This window comes from Phalacrocorax aristotelis, chromosome 12 (genome assembly GCF_949628215.1).
Source record: "Phalacrocorax aristotelis chromosome 12, bGulAri2.1, whole genome shotgun sequence".
NCBI lineage: Eukaryota > Metazoa > Chordata > Aves > Suliformes > Phalacrocoracidae > Phalacrocorax > Phalacrocorax aristotelis.
This window is the reverse complement of record NC_134287.1, coordinates 7,081,897-7,100,621: the sequence shown is the minus strand read 5'-3', so window position 1 is coordinate 7,100,621 and position 18,725 is coordinate 7,081,897. Positions and strand designations below refer to the sequence as shown.

Sequence of the window (18,725 nt, the reverse complement as noted above, 5' to 3'; positions counted from 1 at the left end):
GTGCTCTGCATCAGATGCGATCCTGCAGCAAAGCGCCTGGGCTCCCCAGCATGGATTAAGCAGTGGGAGGATGGAGGCAATGAAGTCAGAGTGAGTAATCCCCAGGCAGGAGTTGGCATTTCACTCCACCTCCTGCGTGCAGTGCCCACATTTCCCACATATCGTGGGTTTTTGATAACAGAACTGCAGTGTCAGAGCTCCAGGGAGAAGCTGGGGAAGGGACTGTGGGATATGTACGTGGTCCTGTCTTGCCACTTTGTCTATTGTCTATTGTAATATCAAGTATAATGCAATTAACAGCACCGATCTTTACATGCCATCTTTGGGTTTCAGAGCCCAAATGTGCTGATATAAACAGAGCAGATTTCTCCACCCCAAGTAATTTTTCTGGGCTGCAAAAACAAAAGTCATCTTTTTGGCTACAGGTATGTGCAGTTTAAAGCTCTTTATTGCTGTTACTGACAGTGCAGCATCATTCTCCTGAAATTCTGCACTCCACAGATGGCAGGAGGACAGGGGCAGGCATTACTTTTTGCCCACTCCCAGGTCAGGTTCAGCACTCATCTGTGCATCCCCTCTGATTTTAGTGACAAGCCCCCAATGGTCTGTACCACCACCAGAGCAGAAACTGCTGGAAACCCAACACCCTGGCAGGCTGAAGGCAGTCAAGTCACAGACATCAACTCAGACCTCAACTGCAGAACCACCAGCAAAGCCACTCTGAAGCTGCTGCCCACTCCCCTACAGGTAAGAGCAAGGACACACTGGGAATGGACCAGATGAGGGTTCTGGATATATGGTGGGGCTACAAGAGGAGATGGGAGAGTTGGAAGAAAAAAGGGGGCTGAGGGATGTCCAGAGAATCACACTGGTTCTCTGAGGCAAAATCATGATGATTTGTACTGCAGCAATGCTTATAAAATGACCAAAATCGGGAATTAGAGAAGGAAATAAAAGACTGGCTCCAACACTGCCTGTACACAGCTGTCCCCCTGAAGAACACCCATCCCGTGCCAATGCAGACTTACCTCTCAGCTCCTGCAACTCCATGTTGAGGCTCTCGATGTTGGAGTCACAGAAATCAAGGTTTTCCAGGGTCTCCGCTCTCACTAGCTCATCATGCTGCTCCTCTAGCATCAGGCTTAGCTCAGCACGGGTCTTGCCGTAAGCTTCCAGGTCTCGTTCCACCTCTCCGATCCTCGTCAGCAGAATGGAGCGGGGGGAAGCTGACCCTGTCCGTGCCAAGTCCTCACCTCCTTCCTCTGCCCTCTGCTCCTGGGTGCTGGGCTGAAGCTGCGGAGGGGCCACACTCCTCCGCTGGTTGCTTGACGGAGGCCGCGGCGCAGGCCGTGAGGGCTTCACAGAGAAGGATAGAGACCTGCTTTTGGGCACCTGGCCACCCAGCGTGTGCACAGGGGTTGTCGCAAGGCTGCTGGGCCGAGGAGGGGGTGGCCTCAGGGCCTTCCTCCTCTCTGGCTGCCTGGCATGGAGAGCACACTCAGGAGAGCCACGGACAATGTCCTTCTCAGAGCTATAGTCCAAGATAGAGAAGTGTCGGGAGACCTTGTCCTGCTCAGCACTGGTAGTTGTCAGACTCTTCTCAAACTGCGCCAGCTGCTCTGTCAGTTTGGAGTCAAGGTCCGTGCAGCTGTCCCCCTGCCCTGCCAGTGGGTAGCATTCCCCCCAGCTCCCAGCCCACGTGTCCAGGCCCACCTGGGCACCTCCCATGCTGGAGGAACAAGGTTTGGACTTCTCCTGTTGACTGTCCACCCAATCATCCAGGTCCTGGGCGCTGCTCTGGCTCTCCTGGGCCTCAGATGCTGTCCAGCTGTTAGGAGAAGAAATCACTTGGCTCCTGCAAGCATCTGGGGGGGAGTGAGGAGCCTGTGGGGGCACGGCGGGACTGTCTCCATCATGCTCAGGCGGGGTGTGAGTTTCTGAGTTTCCTGGGGAGGCTGAAATGGTCCCCCCAGGCTCCAACTCTCCTGCTTGGCCAGGCCTGTTGCCCTGTTGGGGAGGCAGCTGAGCAGCAGGGAGAAGGCCATTGACTGTGTGGTCAAAGGGGAGGGACTCTGCTGTGCCTTTGGGATGTTGCCCTTGGTATCCAGTGCCAGGGAAGGCCTGACGCTGTTTTAAATCTGTGCCAAGATGGCCCTCTGCTCTCCCCGTTGTGTGAGACAAAATGGTGTCAGGCTCAGGGTGTGCAGCTGAGCCATCCTCCTTTTCCCTGCTATCCTTCCCTGGCAAAGGAAGATCTTTGGAGCAGGTGCTTTCCAGGTCTTGATGGACAGTGACTCCACAGCTACCTCCACCTTGGGATTCTCCAGCATCCGCCTTTTCCCTGCAAGGCTCAGAGGCTTCCAGCCTCACAAATCTGTGTGGAAAGATGCCACGTTTTCCCCTCAGCTCCCCCTCCAGCCAGCCATCCTCCAGAATGCCTATGATCCGAATCCTATCGCCCACATCAAAATCCAGTTCCTTGGACTCCAGGGCTTGGAACTGATAGAGGGCAACACCATAGGTGCTCCCTGGCTCCTCCTCCTCCTTGGGGGGCGCCTCTACTGTCCCATTGGTGTCACAAGTCCCTGCGGGCTCTGGATCCGCTGAGGTTCCTGGTGTTCGCAGAGGAGTAAGCAGTTCCACAAAACCCTCTGGGAAGATGCCCCTGCAACCTCTGAGCTCGCCTTCAAACCAGCCAGGCTCTGGGACACCAACAATGTTGATCACATCCCCTTCCCTGAAGTCCAGTTCCTCCTCCAGCTGAGCAGACAGGTCCATCAGGGCCCGGGCTTGGCCCAGTGAATAGGCAGGCACCTCCAGGAGAGCAGTCTGGGACAGCTGGCGGCTCCGAACTGAAAGACACAGCTCCCGCACACATGATGAGGGGAAAAAGCCCTTGGAACCCCAGCTGCTTCGGCCCTGGAGCCAGCTGGAGGCCAGGGACCCTCCCAGGATCACCAGGTCTCCTGAAGGAAATGAGACACACCAGTTCAAAACAGCTTCATGATTGCTTCCCACCTTTTATTCCTACCCCTCCCCATGTCCTTCCTGGCTGTGGGTAAGGTCTGGCACGCTGCACAGAGTGCAGTGTGTGTGTGGGATGCACAAGAGCACAGCATGGAGGTAAGGCATGAAAGGTCGGGAGCCTCTTGCACATCCATATCTAAGATACACAGTTTTGGCTCGTAAGCCATGACGGTGCACCAAAGCTTTTATTTCTCCCCCAAACGCAAGTCTAAGATTTGGGCATTGGAGGGAAGTTAAAAGGCATCTGTAAGTTTACTATGATCACACGACTCCTATGTTTGGAGTTTCAAGAGTAATGACAGATCATGAGAAACATGCATCACAGCGGCAGAAGCCCAAAGGGGCCACGGTGGATTTGACATGACCCATGCCATGAGGTATTAGGAAATTCCCTGTCTCTCCTGCCACTCGAGGCAGGATGCTTGACTAAGTTTTTGCTTCTGGAAGGACAGGTGAGGGCTATGAGATGCAAAGCAAAGGAAGGGAATGGAGATTACCTCTCTGCAATGACAAGCTCCCTGGCTCTTGAGATGTGAAGTCACTGGTACAAACAAACAGTTTTTCTCCCTGCTTCAAAGGTGGAATATCCACAGGTTCCACAAAGCTGCTAGGAAACTGCCCTAAAACAAGAACCAGTTATCAGCAATGAATCTTCCCTGTAGCCCACCACCACTCCCTCCACCCTCCTTCCAGATCGTGGAGTCTATTCATCTCTTGCTAATGGAAAATAACCAGCTACCCAGGATTCTTCAATAGCATGGTGGAAGAGGAACATGTTTGGGAGTCCAGAATTCCTGAGGTTTTAAATGCTTAAGAGCTAACAGAGAACAAGAAGCTTTGTGCCCTTGGGTCACTCCAGGCAACCACCAAGCTGTGTTCATCACTGGGACTGTGCCACCAGCATGGAGTTTCTGGGAACAGACATACTACGTTTTCTCTGCTTTCATTGCTTGCTTCCCAACTCAGAGCCATGATGAGGACTGAGAGATCCAGGAATGCTGGACCATGAGACCAGTGTCTTGTGACTGGGCACATCTACCTGGTGCTCCTCACTCTGTAAGGCTTGGCCCCTGCACAGCCTCAGCGCAGAAGTCGGGCCACTGCACTCGGAATGGTCACGTCTGTGAGACACAGGCTCTGTCACAGCTTCAGTACTGCTGAGGCTCCAGGGACCTTCCCCACTTTATCACCTCTGTGCACCTATTTCACCATGGCACCCACTGCTGGATGCCCAGCTCTTCTGAACAGGCCACAGCCAGACGGGGCAGTGCACACTTGTTGGCCATCACAAGATACCACTCAGCTACTAATTTCAGTCCCAGGAGCACAGGACGTGGCAGAGCCCACTGCAAAGGTCAGTAAAAATGTAATTCCTATCTTTAACAATTTGTGGCAAGGGGATATGATGGAGTATGGGATAGTAGCACTTCCAGCATTCTCTCTTGATGACACAATATGGCATCCATGTTCTCCAATAAAACCTGGAGACACCATATCCTAGACATGCAGAACTTTGCACTGGGTTTAGTAAGTTTGGCATCTGCTGTCATTAACCTGAGGGGGCACCAGCAGCCCACAGGCTGCTAGCCTCAGTGGCTTCCTTCACAGTTTTAACCAACTCTACCTCTTTTTCCATGTCTTAGTTTCCTGCTCTGTACATGGAAACAACCTAATGCTGTTAGAAAGGAAGTCAATGAACTACATTAATTATTCCCCACAGAGTACTGAGTACTATTATTGGTAGGCTGCAGCACCTCCACAGCTTCTATTCAAAAGTGTTTTTTCCAATTCCCTACAACTTTAGCTCAGAAAACTGGGCAGAAAACTACAACAGCTGTTCCAAGGGGAAGCAGGAATGCAAGCGGGGTTTGAGTTAAAGGTCATTAAAAACCATTCAGTTTGACTTCATTGTGTTTCTTTATCTTTGAGCTATGACACACATCTGTTTATTATTCCTTAATAGCTTCATCTTCTTGAGAACAAGCACATCAATTATGCTGCAAGACAAAACTATGGTGAGGTAGATATTGGTGATTTCTGCAAAAGTAATTTGTGCCCAGTGACTTCAGCAGCAGCAGCAGCGGGATCAGGGATGTGTTCATTCAATGCCATTTATCAGCAATGTGGAGCTCAGGAGAGAAGCCCTTCCTGCCACCTTTGCTCCTGTCCATCTTTGTTTTAGCCAGGAGACAGCTTGTGGCTGTTAGCAGAGCCCAGACCGCTGCCGCAATAGCAGCCCCATCTCCGTGGCCAGGGATGAAACTTCAGTCCCACCCTCATGCTGAAGACAGTCAGGCTTATGCTTTGAAGTGGCCTGGTTTTCATCTCCCTGAGTGCTCACACATCCTCTCAACATCAGTATTAAGATGAGAAAGAGCTGCTTAAACAGGGACTATAAGACTCTTAAGTGTTTCACTAAGAGCATTTTGCTGCTTCAGAAGTTTCTCACAGCCCTCCAAAAGTTTGAGAGACTTGCACACTGCTTCAGGCACCCAGATATTGACTGCAGCTTGTGCAGGAAAATGCTTTAAAGTGGAAAGGAGGAAGTGGGGTGGAGTCAGAGGGCTTGGAGGGACACACGGACTCTGTCGCTGTGTCTCCTACTGACTTGACCTGACAAGGTCACTTGGATGTGGATGCATTTCCACTCTCAGTGCATCTGTTTCCTCTCTCCCCTTCCACTGCCACAGCATGTCAGCACACAAACTAGCCAGGAAATGGGCTGTCTCACCACAGAGGATGGAGCAACTAGTATTGTGAAGCTCTCATCTCCTCAAGAACTGACCCTCCGCTAATCTCTCTCACAAAACAACAAACAAGCTGTCTGAAGAGTTGACTCAAAGCTGGCAGGAGACCAGCGGTGGGCAACCTGCACCCTCAGTCCCAAGCAAAGTCCCATGAAAGATTTAGTAAATCAGATCTGATCCTGCACAGCACTGGCCAAGGGAAGGTGTTCTCACAGAGTGGATGTTTAGCACATAGGTGCAGGCATTTTCAGCTCTTACCTGTGACACCTTCCTTCTTGCCAAGGAGCCAGAACTCATCCACCACAGCTAGCACCTCGATGACATCTCCCACAAAGAGGGGCAGCTCTTCAGAGACGCTGGGACAGAAATCAAACACTGCTCGTACCACGGAGCCAGCCTCCATTGCACGGGTTCTGAAGGCAGATCAGTACCTAAGGCTGAGACACAGTGGGAAGTTTGTTAGTAGCCAGAAACACCTGAAATTATCACATATATGCTCAGAAAGTAAAACCCTTCCTGAGCACAAGGGGCAGGAACGGTGCGAGGGAGTCCTGTCCTGAGCTCCCTGAAACCTCTCACCACGTTTAGCATGCACAAGAGCCAAGGGGCTCCAGCAAAGCAGCCCCATGGTCTAATCTGCCTTGTCCAGCCCCTCTGGCTGTCTCTGAGAGGACATGTGTTTGTGCTGCAACAGAGGGGAGAAGCAGCAAGAAAATTGGAAATGAATTCCTGTCAGGAAGGAAGCAAGAGGAGGGGAGGAAGCTCAGTGCTTCCCTGACGTGCAGGGCAGGGCTCTAAGCCTGCCAGGGCCAGGTGGACAGATAGCAGCACTCACTTGCATGGTCCTACCACGCATACTCTGGTAGGACGGGAACAGGCATCTCCCTCACCATGCCACCGCTCAGGGCCACAGGAACAATGTGCTAGAGCAGCATCACAGTTCTTCGCAGCAAGAGAAGAGGCACAAAGTCCACTCGAGCAAGCTCACCCCACCATCCTCTTCTCCACCGGCAAACTCTTCCCACACCCACCTGGGCTGACCCAGCCTAGGCATCCTCAGACCTGGCTTGAAATGCCTCTTCTGCCTTCTAGGTCCCAGGCTCAGCCATCCTCTGGGAAGCCTCACCATGGCCCTTGGCAGAAGCCAGGCTGAGATGAGGGTGCAGACCCTGTCCAAGGCTCTAGGAGCCAAGGCTGAAATTCCCCCTGGCAGGGTACCTGAAGGCAGGCAAAGATGTCCTTATCAAGGGCTATGTCCTTCATTCCCCCTTCCTCTGGAAGCAGATGCTGAGCCAGGACTCTTTTCTGTATCGCCTTTGCTTTGTACCAAGCAGCCTCACCATCAAGGCAATACACCGCATCAAGGTAGCAGCAGTTCTGGAGCTTCAGCTGCTCCTTCCCCTCTTGCCAGATCCCTCGGGAGGGGAACTGAAAGGTGTATCCGTCCAGGGCAACCAGGAACCATAAGATTATTCCTCAACATCTGCACCTCAGACTGGTGAGTGCTTCCCTTCGTGTCCCTGTCCCACCCCAATTATGGGCAGAACACAGCACTGCCAATATCAATCTGAGGTGCTTTCAGAGCCCTGCCCTCTGTGATGCTGGGATGTCAGCATCCTCCCCACCAGCACCCCTGACACAGGCTGCTTTCCTTCCACATCACAAGCAGAGTCCCTGCTCTGTCTGCTCAGACACAACTTCCCTGCAATGGGACCCAACCTTCTCCCCTCCCAAAGCTCCTCTATGCGCACAGTGAACAGTCACCCTCCAAGTGCCGCCTAGCTGGTGATACCTGTCCGCTGCTCGCATGGCTTGTCAAACCGCCCTGCCTAGTAACAGCAGAAGGAGCACGGTGATGACACACACCACCATCCCCAGCGAACACGCAGGCCCCCATTACTCCTTACAGCCACGCACGTCCCACCTTAGCCCCAGAGAGTCAGGAAGAGGAGACATTAACACAGGGAGGAGAAAAACATCCCGGTAGACGAGGTGCAGCCAACTTCCAGCAAGAGTGCCAGCAGGGGATCCAGCCAGGGAAAGGCTTTCTGCTGACAGGACAGCTCTGTTTATCCAGGCCGACTCACCTCCTGGGAACAAAGCGGGTTTGTACTCGCAGGAACAGCTTCCTCAGCACGTCCCTCCCCACCCCCAGCCGTGCCCCTGCTGCAGCCAGCATGCCATGCCCTGGCCCCCAGCTGCCCTCACCTCTGCTGTCTGTCCAGTCCGTCACTCCTATTGCTCTGCACTGCCTTCCCCATAGCACACGGGCTCCTTGGGGCACAGGCTGCCCCTTTGTCACCAACGTTGTGCTGGCTGCACAAACAAAGAGCCCAATATCCAGCAGCCGACAGCACTTTGCCACCAAAAAGAGATGAATGGACTGGAGTGAATCAGGAGCACAAAGAGCTGCAGTTCAGGGTAGCAGGAACCTACTGAGGCAGAAGGAGTAACAGTATTAAAAACATGACCATGTGGAGCAGGGAAAAAGATGGAAGAGCCATCAATTAGCTTGGAAATACTAAAGACAAGGAAGGAGCCTTGTGCTGTTTGAGGTGGGGTGGCTGGAATGTGCTGCTGCATGCTGTGATGGACACAGGAGAGCTGCAGCATTAGAGGCAGCAATAGCAGCCTGTTGCAGGCACCTGGGGCTGCCCTCCGCCCTGCAGACAGGCTGCTGAATGAGCTCAAAGTCCTAGGAATCCTTGCCATACTCTGAATATGCAAACTTCACAACCCCACTGGACAAAGGGGGAAAAAACATTGCAAGCTTAATTGCCGACTGACTGATGGTACAGTGAGATTTCTTCCATTTCAAAGGTGTAATGTAAAAGCAGGCTGAGGAGTGCAAGGATTACAGCATGTGTGCTGCAGAGCCAGACCCTGGCTTTGCTGCAGTCACTGGGGCTAAGGATACAGCCCTCTCACTGCCTGGGGCTCAGATTGTGCCCATGAAAACACCAGTGTCACTTCCTTAACTCACCTGCAGCTCTGGGGGCTCATTCATTAAAGTGTGCAAGATTTTCCAATGAGACAGAAGATCGAGAGGGACAGGCAGGATTGCAATTGCTCCACCATGTATATATTAGTTGCAGTTAGAATAACACATGGGCACTAGCATATTCATGTGAAAAGCATTCCCCAAGAGCCAGCCCATGAGGTAAGAAAGCGTGAGGTAACTTCTGAAACTGCTAAAACAAGAATCCCAAGAAGCTTGTGTTCCATCAGCAGTACGAAGAACAGGATCACTCCCTGACGCCACGTGAGTGTGGACAGTATGCCCCTGTATTCAAAAGCAGTTAATCAGTCCTGTGGGGTTTGCTTGCTCCATAACATGAATTGAATGCAAAATGCTATGCTTTCCAGGATCTTGGCCTTGCCTTACTCCATGGAGTGCTGCCTGCCAAGGTTTTCTCCGAACCCCCACCTAGAGAAGGATGCCTCCCAGCATCTTCCAGACTGGAAACTTACTGAGTCTAACCCTTCAGGCTTAATGGTGCAACTGAGCTTCTCCCAGATCCACCCTAGATCTGGTGAAAACAAACATCCAGCAGCAGCTTGCGCAGAGGCTCCAGCAGGAAGAGCAGATTGCAGGGAGAGCAGGGCTCCGCCTGCGATCCCCCGTGAGTCACGGCTCCTGACAGTGGGCCAGGCACCATCCCCTCACCTCAAGCATGGGTAGTCCCTGCCTGCCAGGGGGAGGGAGGGAGGAAGGGCGCCTCCACAACTGAGCAAACGCTGGGACTTCGTGCTGGCAGAGGTCAGGGCTGTGAATTGCAGAACTCTTGCCCCCGCCTAGCAGCAGACCCGCATCCAAAGACAGTCTCACTGTGCAAGTATGAAGCTGAAGCGCAGCAGCGAACTCGCCCTGCTGAGAACATGATGTCTCTCTCTTGCTGCCTGATCCTGCACAAACTAGGTAACGTTCCTGGCGCCCGACTGCAGCCTGCCCGGTGCCAGGCTCCCAGTCTGACACAACAGCATTGTGCAGCAAGGCAGAGAGTGGATTCCCAGAGCATTAATCACTCCCCTCAGCCTGCATGCTCAGCACACATTAACATTACCTCCATGGAAGACTGCCTATCCCATTTCACCATTAGCTCTGGAGCGTGTCTGGTCCAGCGTGGGCTGATGAAAGGAGGCACCAGAACGAAATAACGGCTATTAACTCTGTTACAATATTGTTTTGAGACCTTCAGCACAGACTGGATCAAGCCACAGCAGCCAAGAGAAGACATTTACACACCGACTCAGTCAACTTTTGTATGCCTCCTCTGCCTCTGCAGCTGAAATCGGGCAGGGTAAGAAGTCTCAAACAACGGACTCACCAGCAGCAAATAACTGTCAGGCATTTGCTCAAAGTGCAATCACTTAGATGAAAGCAGACCTACTGAAGATGGTGATGTAAATGTCCTTTTTGCATCTTTTTGGTGGTTAAGTGTCAGCAAACGAGCCACTGATGAATTTCTGTACCTTAGAAACAGGAGCTCTGTCTTCCTTGTTTTTGCTGAAAGACACGGAAGCAAGGATTTCAATGACTTAAGAGCTAAAGCAGCAACATGAACAGACCATTTTAGGCTGATTACAAGAAATATTAATAGCCCCAGTAAAAGGAGAGACCCAAAGGGTTTGCAGACAGCTTATCTAGTGGTATACCCAAAGTGCTGATCAGATCATGAGATAAAAAGCAGTAATGGATGCCATAAATTTCACAGAAAGAAAACCAAACTTCACAGGCAGTATCACCACTTGTTTCCTTCTAACACTTTTTAGCTTCTCGGTCAAGAGGCAGTGCTGTTAGAACCGGCTATGGTCAACACTACAGCACTGTAACAAAGAAACTAAGATATCACCAAAATGGACCCGCAAAAAATGGTGCAGGCTTCCACAGGCACACTTGGTTTGCCAAAGAGGGACAACTGCATTCTTGCGCAGCAGATGTCTCGTCTCCTTAAACCCTTAGAGCCTGCCTGAGCCGCAGACCAGGAAGAAGTCAGATTCCCAGAAATGTACAAGAGCCAAGCTTGTTGCAGAACAAATAGATTAATATTAAAAAATTAAACAAATACTGCCAGTTATCTTTTCTTAAAATTGACAAATGCCATACATTTCACCTATGTCTTTTCATTCCCCCTTCCACTCATTATAGCTTAACGTCTGTTCACTGAAAATACAATCCACCCCAAAGACAGAGGTGCCTCTTGGCCCCATACAGTGCATTCTCCAGCCACTGGGTCTGGCTTTGATAAGAGATTTACCCCAGGTCTGGCTGCACTCTAGGCTCCAGGATCAGTACCTAACATGCAGTGGGAACCAAAGGTGCTGCTTGGCTTCTTACGTGATTGCATCAAGTTTACAAACTACACACAGAGGCATCTTCCCTACTCTTTTCCTTTGTTCCTCCCCATTGTCTCCAAATATGGACAGTCCTCGTCCCCTCCTCCTTACCCCACTGCATCTGCACAGCCTGCACTCCTCATCCACACTTCAAGGGTAGGACACTGCCTGCACACCAGCACGCCCTGACCTCTCATGCCAGCCTTCAGAGCTGCCCCACCACCCGCTGTCACCCCCACTGTTTAGAGCAGAACATGTTGCTCTGTAAGCTCCTGAGAGGTCCTTGCTCGCCTGCACATTCCTGGACGGAATAAACAATACCCTGTTGAGCCAGGCCGCCTGGGCCCGGCTGGAGATAGTGCCAGTGCAGGTTCTGCGGCTCCGCCGAACTGCAGAGTTGACCCTACGAAGCCCAGAGAACAGACAAGGCAGCAAGCAGGGCAAAAACCAGACGAATGGTGGGGAGGAGAGGTGCCTTCTCCCACCGGGGAAATGCTGACCGCTGCAGCCTCTTGTTAGGACATGCTGCTTGTCTCAGCAGATCCCAAAGAGCTGCCCCGCTGAGCTTCACATAGTGGGAAACAGCAGATCTCCTTTTATGAACTCCATCTCCTAACCCCATATGGCTCCCAGGCAGAAGAGGAATCTCCTAACTTTAAAAGAAACAGCTTCTTTTCCTTTGTCTGTGACCTGACGTATAAAAAACCCATGAAAATGTGTACATTTAGCTTGGATTGCCAAGCCCTCCAGAACCAGGACTACCAATGACAAGGGCTGCTTGAGCAACCTTTGGCCTTCCACTGCACCTGAGTGACAGTTTGGGTATTTGCCCCAGGAGCTCTGCCACATACCACACAAGTCATTCAAACAACTTCTTCCCTCTAGCTGGGCCCTGGCTGCCACAGTGTTCTCACCTGCTCCGTGGCAGGATGTTGCTGAGGGCAGGCTGGTGGCGTGTGCTTGGTGTAAGCCTAGCTTGGGGAGGAAGGAAGAGGAGCTCTTGCTGGGCCAGGTGGCGAGCAAAGGAAGGTCATTTGCAAACTAGAGCACAGCATCAATTTTTAATGCAAAGCAGAACACCTTGCCACAACATGTGAGCAAGAAGGCTGCAATGAATATTTAATCTCTGGCACTGGAGACCCAAGCACACAAAGGCCAGAACACCAGCTTAGGAGACAAGAGTTCCCCAAATTTTCCATGGAGTGGCTGCATGTACCTTACAGACCCATTACTGAGTCCTGTCTTCCCTCACCCCGAGGCATGCAGTTGTCTCTACTGCCACTTTTGCAGACAGGCTAAAACAATACAACTTAGAATAAGGAACAGACAAAATCCCAAGAGCAGCACCACTTCTGCTGTGCGGTACCTGTGGCTGGGCTCCCAGGGTAAGTAGTATACAATCACAAAACTAGTCATTACACCTTGAGTACATATCTGAAACAGGTTGAACTGGGGCTACAAGGCCATTCCTCAACACTGGAACACTTGACTTTGCACCCTGAACAATATTTTTCAAGATAGCTTTCGGACAGAAGCCCATTACGATGCTTGGGTTGCTGGGCAGGGAGTCCAGAAATCTGGAAATTATTCGAGTTTGACTTGGAAGCTCTGCTCTTTGCCCGCCTTTGCTCCTGTTCTGAACTGCTTGTTATCTCAAAAGAACCTAAATCCCCAGCAGGGACTCTGCTGATACGTGGCATCATGTGGAGCTCTTCCTTTCAGAGCCCCTAGGTGCTCCTGAGAAGGAAGCAATAGATTTTATTTCCTAACAGAAAGGTTCTAAAGATAAGACAAAGTAAAAGCTGTGTGGCTCAGAAGTGGGGTTGAGCAATCCTTAGAACATGATTAGAAAACTACTTTTGCTGGAGGTCGAGGGGAAATTATCAGCTAAGGTAGCGAAGTGCTAATGTAAGCACAAGTCAGGCTGTCCCACCCAAGCTCACATCACCACCATCACAAAGTCTGTCTGAACAGTCACCCACTGCAGGGACACCTCAGCTACACGCTGAACCCTGAGACATAACACAGCCACGCTTCCCAATGACGGCTAGCAGGGCTGGTGCTCTGCAAGGCTCCGATTGTCACTCCTTTCCTCTCCCCTGCTGCTCAGTTCCTCCAGTCCCATTGCCAAATTAACATTTCTCTAAAATTGTTTTATGTTCGTACTAGTTTTTAATGGCACCGCTAATTGTAAGCGGCGCAGGTGGAGAGAGAACTGAAACCTTTGGCCTTGGCAGAGCAAAGGATTTCAAGAACAGAACAGCTGAAGCAGCCAGCTCAGAGATGTGGGCATTTTCGGTGCTACAGAGGGCTTTGCACTCAAGCAGGACACATTTAGACACAATGCCTAGCACGACTTGCAGCCAGAGGAGTGAGTCAAGATGAGGGGGATGATGGTGACGTCTTGTAGCATGGTACAGAGGCTGTATTTGGCAGAGTATCTGCAAAACTGCAAATTCTCTAACTCAAACTCTTTCAGGCCTTTTGCAGAAGAAAGGACAGAATCGTAATAGAAGCGAACGAGAGAATGGCAGAGGCAAGGGGGGGAGAGAGCATTTTCAGAAGAAACTGAAGGTCATGGAAACATGACAAACCTCAAAACAGAAGTTAATGCTTATGATACAACTAGAGGCTTCCTAGGTATGGCAAGGCAAACGAGATGTGAAAAAATGTAGGTGGGGGGAGTACTTCAAATGCCAAGAATGGCAGCATGCTTGAACTCAGAGGCCAAATTGTGTCAAGGACTGGATCAGCTGAGGCACTGCTGAGGGTCAGCAAAAGGGTCAGCACAGGAGCAGCAGCAGCCTCTCAGGAGGTGTTGAGGGTGAGCCAAGCCTCCATCTCCAGAGGCGACAGGGTCAGGCTGGCAGCAACACAGGGATTTGTTTGTCGAGTGAGAACAGGAGGGAACTCTCAGGAGCTTCTCTTCCCAGGCTGGCACAAGCAGAGCGGATCTTCTCAGAGGAGCACCCTGGGAAGGCACAGCCTTCCCAGCCTTGAGCTTCTGCTCTCTGTGTGCAACCACCTGTGCCACCCTTCACCAATGCCGCTACTCCAGGCTCTCGGTGCCGGACCACTCCAGGCCAGATGCTCCCCTGCAACAAGCTGCCCAGGCAACACCACCTACCACCAGCTACATGCCTGCCTGGTGGGTGACCACCCCGAGTTACCGCTGGCTGCACAGACACGTCTTAAGAGACCAAAATCCCCACAGACAGAACATGGGGAGTAGACAGGCAGCTCCCACTGTACCCCACAGCTACTCCACGCCGCCGAAATGCCCGAAGTGCTCCCAGGGCAGCGTGGGCACCGTGGGACGGAGTCGGCGGGGCACAGCGAGCACCCAGACGGGCGCGCAGGGCTGGGGGGCCACCCGCTGCCGCAGCCCGGCTGTTGGCAGGAGGGGAGGGCGCCCACCCGAGCTAGCGGCGCCCCAGCCAGGGGCACCCGCCGCCCCCGCGCTGGCCAGCGCGGCCCGGGGCAGCCCCCGGGGCGGGCAGGGCGCGGGCCTGGGCCTCGGCGGGGCGGGGCGGGGAAGGGGGTCCCGGTACGGGGGTGCGAGGGCGGGAGGGAGGCGGCGGGCTGAGGCGGAGGGCCGGGCCGCACCGGGGGCCAGGCGGAGGCCCAGGCCGGGCAGCCGCGGGGGCGGGCAGAGCGGGGGGAGGCGGGCGGCCGGCGGGGCAGCGGCTGGGCCAGGCGGCGGAGGGCAGAGAGCGCCCCGGCTACCCCCCGACCGCCCCGGCGGGTCCCTACCTTCTCCCGGCCCGCTCCGGGCGCCACGGCCGCTCCGGCCCTGCGGGTCCCACTCCCGCCTCCGCCCCCCGCGGCCGCCCAGCCCCGCCCGGGCCCCGGCCGGCCCGGCCCCCAGCGCCCGCCCGGCCTCGCAGGGCCCCGCCCGGCCCCGCGGCCCGCCCCGCCGCCCGGCTGCCTCCGCAACGAGCGTCCCGGCGTGGCGGCACCGGCGTGGTGCGGATGGGAGGCCCCGGGCAGGACCAGCGGGCCGGTCCCGGAGCTGCGGCCGGGGGTCTGGCCCGCAGCCTGAGGACCTCGGGACCCCCGGGTGATATGGGGACATCTCCCTTGGCAGCACCGCTCGGCCCCAGCCGTCAAGACGACCCCCTCGGCGGCAGACGGGGACACCCCGACGTGGGACACGGCAGCGTGGGGGGGGACAGGCCTGGGGACGTGGGGTGCAGCCGCCGCTGTAGCCGCCAGGCTGGGGCACAGCGTGCCATGCACCCCTGCTAGGGTGTTGACAGAGCACCCAGGAGCAAGACAGGCAGCTACCTGTGCAAACCCTCTTCGACTTCTTCCCTACAAAGCACTGCTGCCTTGAAGACATGAGGAACACCGGGGCTCCCCCTCCCCACTGTTGCCTTCTGGGAGTCTCACTGCCTTGCAGGCTTCAGTTTTGGCAGCAGCTGACGAGTGGTTTTACACTGTCCATCTGGTGCAGTCTCAGTTTTGCTGCTAGGAGCTGGCTTTGGCTGCTTAGATGCACTGTAAGATCATGCCAGAGCACCAAGATGGAGAAAAATTAAAACCCCATGTGACAGGGAGGGCCAGTTCGTTCATCATGCAGGGGTCAGGCACACCAAGTACAGTAGGTCCCACACTGGTTTTCCTGGCAGGCCAGAAAAAGCCTCCATGCCCCAAGGGATACGCTCAGCAACACACTGTAAAGCCCTGAGTCTCTCAGCCCCCAGAGCAGTTGTTTCGCACTTGTTTGTGCGTTTAGCTACACTTCTCCATAGCAACCGCCCAGATCCCAGCTTGGCTTGCCACCAGCCAGGAGCCCGAAGTGCAGAGCGCGTCGCACGCACCTCTGTCAGAGTCGTGTTGGTACGTGCACAGGCTGGGCGCTGGCTCCCCGTCTGGTCTCCTGAGGCAGGGACCCACACTGCTGGCACGGCACGATGCTGTTGGCGGAGGCCCGAAGCTGCACAGGCAGCTGAATGCACTCTTCCCCGCAGGTACCGTTGCTTGTATATGATTTGCTGGACCTGAAGAATGACTGCCAGCCCCTGCCACAGGATTTTAGATGTCCCCTGAGCCCAAAAGTTCTGCTGTTCTTGCCTGCTGAGAGAGGTTTTGAGCATTTTTTCGTCATTCCAATCCCTCCTGCAACCTTTCAGGTCACCCCCACGACCAACCAACCTCTGCTGACATCCCCAGCAAAGCTGCCTTGCTCTTTGAGTTCAGCTATTTGTATTTTCCCTTTGTCTGCCTCCTTTATGCCAGACACAGAAACCAGCATGCACTGTATGCACAGAGTCCCATCTGTCCTCCCCACGGGGGTTCCTGCTCATCCCAAGATCCTCACAGTCTTGCTTTTAAGAGTTTTGGTTCATTCTTCTGGGCCTGCCTTCACTTTCTTTACATGTTTCTCCAGTGTCTGCACACAGTTCTGGTCCTCTCAGAAAGGGTAAAAGAGAATGGAAAAACATTCGGAGGCAGGCAGTAAGGATGCTCAGAGGTATGGGAACAGACTGTACAGTGAACAGCCGTGTTGGCCAGGACTGTTCAGCTTGGAAGAAGGACACAGGGTGGAGAAAGAGGTCTACAAAATCATGAGTGGCCCAGAAAGGGTGGGGGGGATCGACTGACTGCTGTGTCTTCTGACACAAATGTGTCAACTGCTTTTGCCTTGACTGGAGCCTCAAAAGAACATGAAACGACTGTGCTGCAGATGTTATAGCCAAAGGTTTAGCACCGTTTTTAGCCCACGCTTCTTGCAACATTGGGGGCTAAGTTCATGGCAAGCCTTTGAGGGACGTGCTTAAGAGAGTGCTGCCTCGGAAACATTTTGTAACCATGTTTTCACGTGGAGAGCTCGGCCATGGCCAAGTGGAGCTCTACCAAACAGTTCAACACAAAAATATTCAGAGCTGGGGGGAGAATGAGCTGGACAAATCCCAGCCCAGAGAGAGGGAGTCCTCCAGAAGTAGGAACCCTCTTGTAAGGGAAGAAGCTTGCCACTGAGTCTCTAATTCTGCTGCTGCACTACCAACCCCGCAGCAGCCTGCAAGGGTCAGTGACGTGGCCTCCTGGGCTGGCTGTCCTGTTCTAAAGAAATCCCCCCTCTCTGACTCTGCCCCGGAAAGTAAAAGGAACTGAGATAGTCCTACATTTTCCAGGACCACAAGAGGGCAACATGAGAGCACCCTGCATCCAGCAGGCTCAGCAAGGTGACCTGTGACACTGCTGGGATGCATGTGTCATGGGTAGCTCTGCGCAGGCTGAGCATCATCCTGTCCAGGGACTGTCCAGCTGAACTGGCCAACCGCAGGCTGCTCCCTGGGAGCCCTTTCCTTGCTTCCATCTTCATACACATCCTCAGAGGTAAGCGGTTAGCAGCTGACCTACTGATGTGGTTGGGAGCAGCAATATCTTCCCACACATGGGTCAGACATGTGGTGACAGGACCCTTCTGCATGCTGCGTTAAGCCAGGACGTGGAACACAGGGTGGCCTCCCTCATATTGCCTGCACATCACCAGGAAATCTTTTGTGTGAATGTGCGCTGACAAGTGGCTTCAAACAGGAGTATCCAGCATCTGGAGTGATGCTGCTGGGCTTCGCCAGGGCAAGAGGTGTTAAACCTCATAGGAGTTTGGACATATCAGCCTCACCATCCTTTTTCACTTCCTTCTGCCACCAAAAGTTAATAAATTAGAGAATCTGAATTTAGCTTTCACTGTGATTGTGGAACTGGCCAGTGTCTCCAGCCCACATTGGCCTCTGCAGACTGAAATTACTCACAGCCACAGTTAAATGCACTACCATTCCTGGCACTTTTTTGCAATAGCCTGTATAAATACCCTGCGAGAGGCAGTTTGCTCTGCCATTCCAAGAACAGGCACGACAGAGAAACAGCTTCTGTTAGCAGGGAGAGCTACAAGTCTGTGTGTGCTGCTAGGGCTGAAAATGCCACTAGCATCTTGTAGCAGAGGCAGAGGAGGAGGTGACGGTGAGGGACAAGGTGCAGAATATTGCCTATGCAGTAGGGTGGTAGAAGTTGCTCATAAGAGATGAATAGATGTTTGCAAAAGGGGAGGATCAAGGGGATGTCTAGGGCATGGTTTTTGGACAGGTTTGAAACATGGAGAGAGACAGCACAATGAAGGGCTGCATGGGGGAGATTGGGATAATGAGCCAAGGAAAAAGAAATTTCTGGGGCACATGGGTGGGACCTTTTATCCCTCTGAAGTTATTTATTTTCTGTGAAGAATGATAGAAAGGTTTTGCCTACCTAAGATATTTTTACCATGGAAATAAACAGCTTTGCTTCTACTCTCACTTCCACTCCAAACCTGCCCACACAGTCTAAGCAGCATTTTAAGGCCCACCTCACAGAACTATGGATCATGTCCTCCCTAGCCCAATTATAACTCACACGGCTTGTGCTGTACCTGCACAGCACACTGCTGGCATCAAGCATCCACACTTCCCCATTGCACATTGACAGGACAAAGTTTCAGGGTATTAGTCTCAAAGGAACATCAAATCACCTGTCTTGCACTCCTACTCATCGCCAGTTGTCAGACCTCACCTAGTTGCTCCTGTGCTCAGACTAATAGTTTGTGTTGGCTAGAGCAGACCCTTCATCTGGTTT

At 53.1% G+C, this 18,725-nt stretch overlaps 1 protein-coding gene across 5 annotated transcripts in view; it reads right to left on the bottom strand.

The window, feature by feature from the left end:
* DNMBP (dynamin binding protein) overlaps positions 1-14,943 on the bottom strand; it is a 35,968-nt gene extending 21,025 nt beyond the window's left edge. The window contains exons 1-5 of one of the 5 annotated variants that reach the window (XM_075108057.1): positions 14,865-14,942; positions 10,103-10,281; positions 6,033-6,211; positions 3,525-3,647; positions 1,029-2,966 (exon numbers count right to left, since the gene is read on the bottom strand). In XM_075108057.1, the coding sequence (XP_074964158.1) occupies positions 1,029-2,966; positions 3,525-3,647; positions 6,033-6,177 (2,206 nt within the window). In that variant the 5' untranslated portion in view covers positions 6,178-6,211; positions 10,103-10,281; positions 14,865-14,942. Of the gene's footprint in view, positions 1-1,028; positions 2,967-3,524; positions 3,648-6,032; positions 6,212-7,982; positions 8,210-10,102; positions 10,282-14,864 lie in introns of those variants that run through there. The other 4 variants (XM_075108060.1, XM_075108059.1, XM_075108061.1 and 1 more) reach the window with 4 other exon arrangements.
* Positions 14,944-18,725: the final 3,782 nt, after the last annotated feature.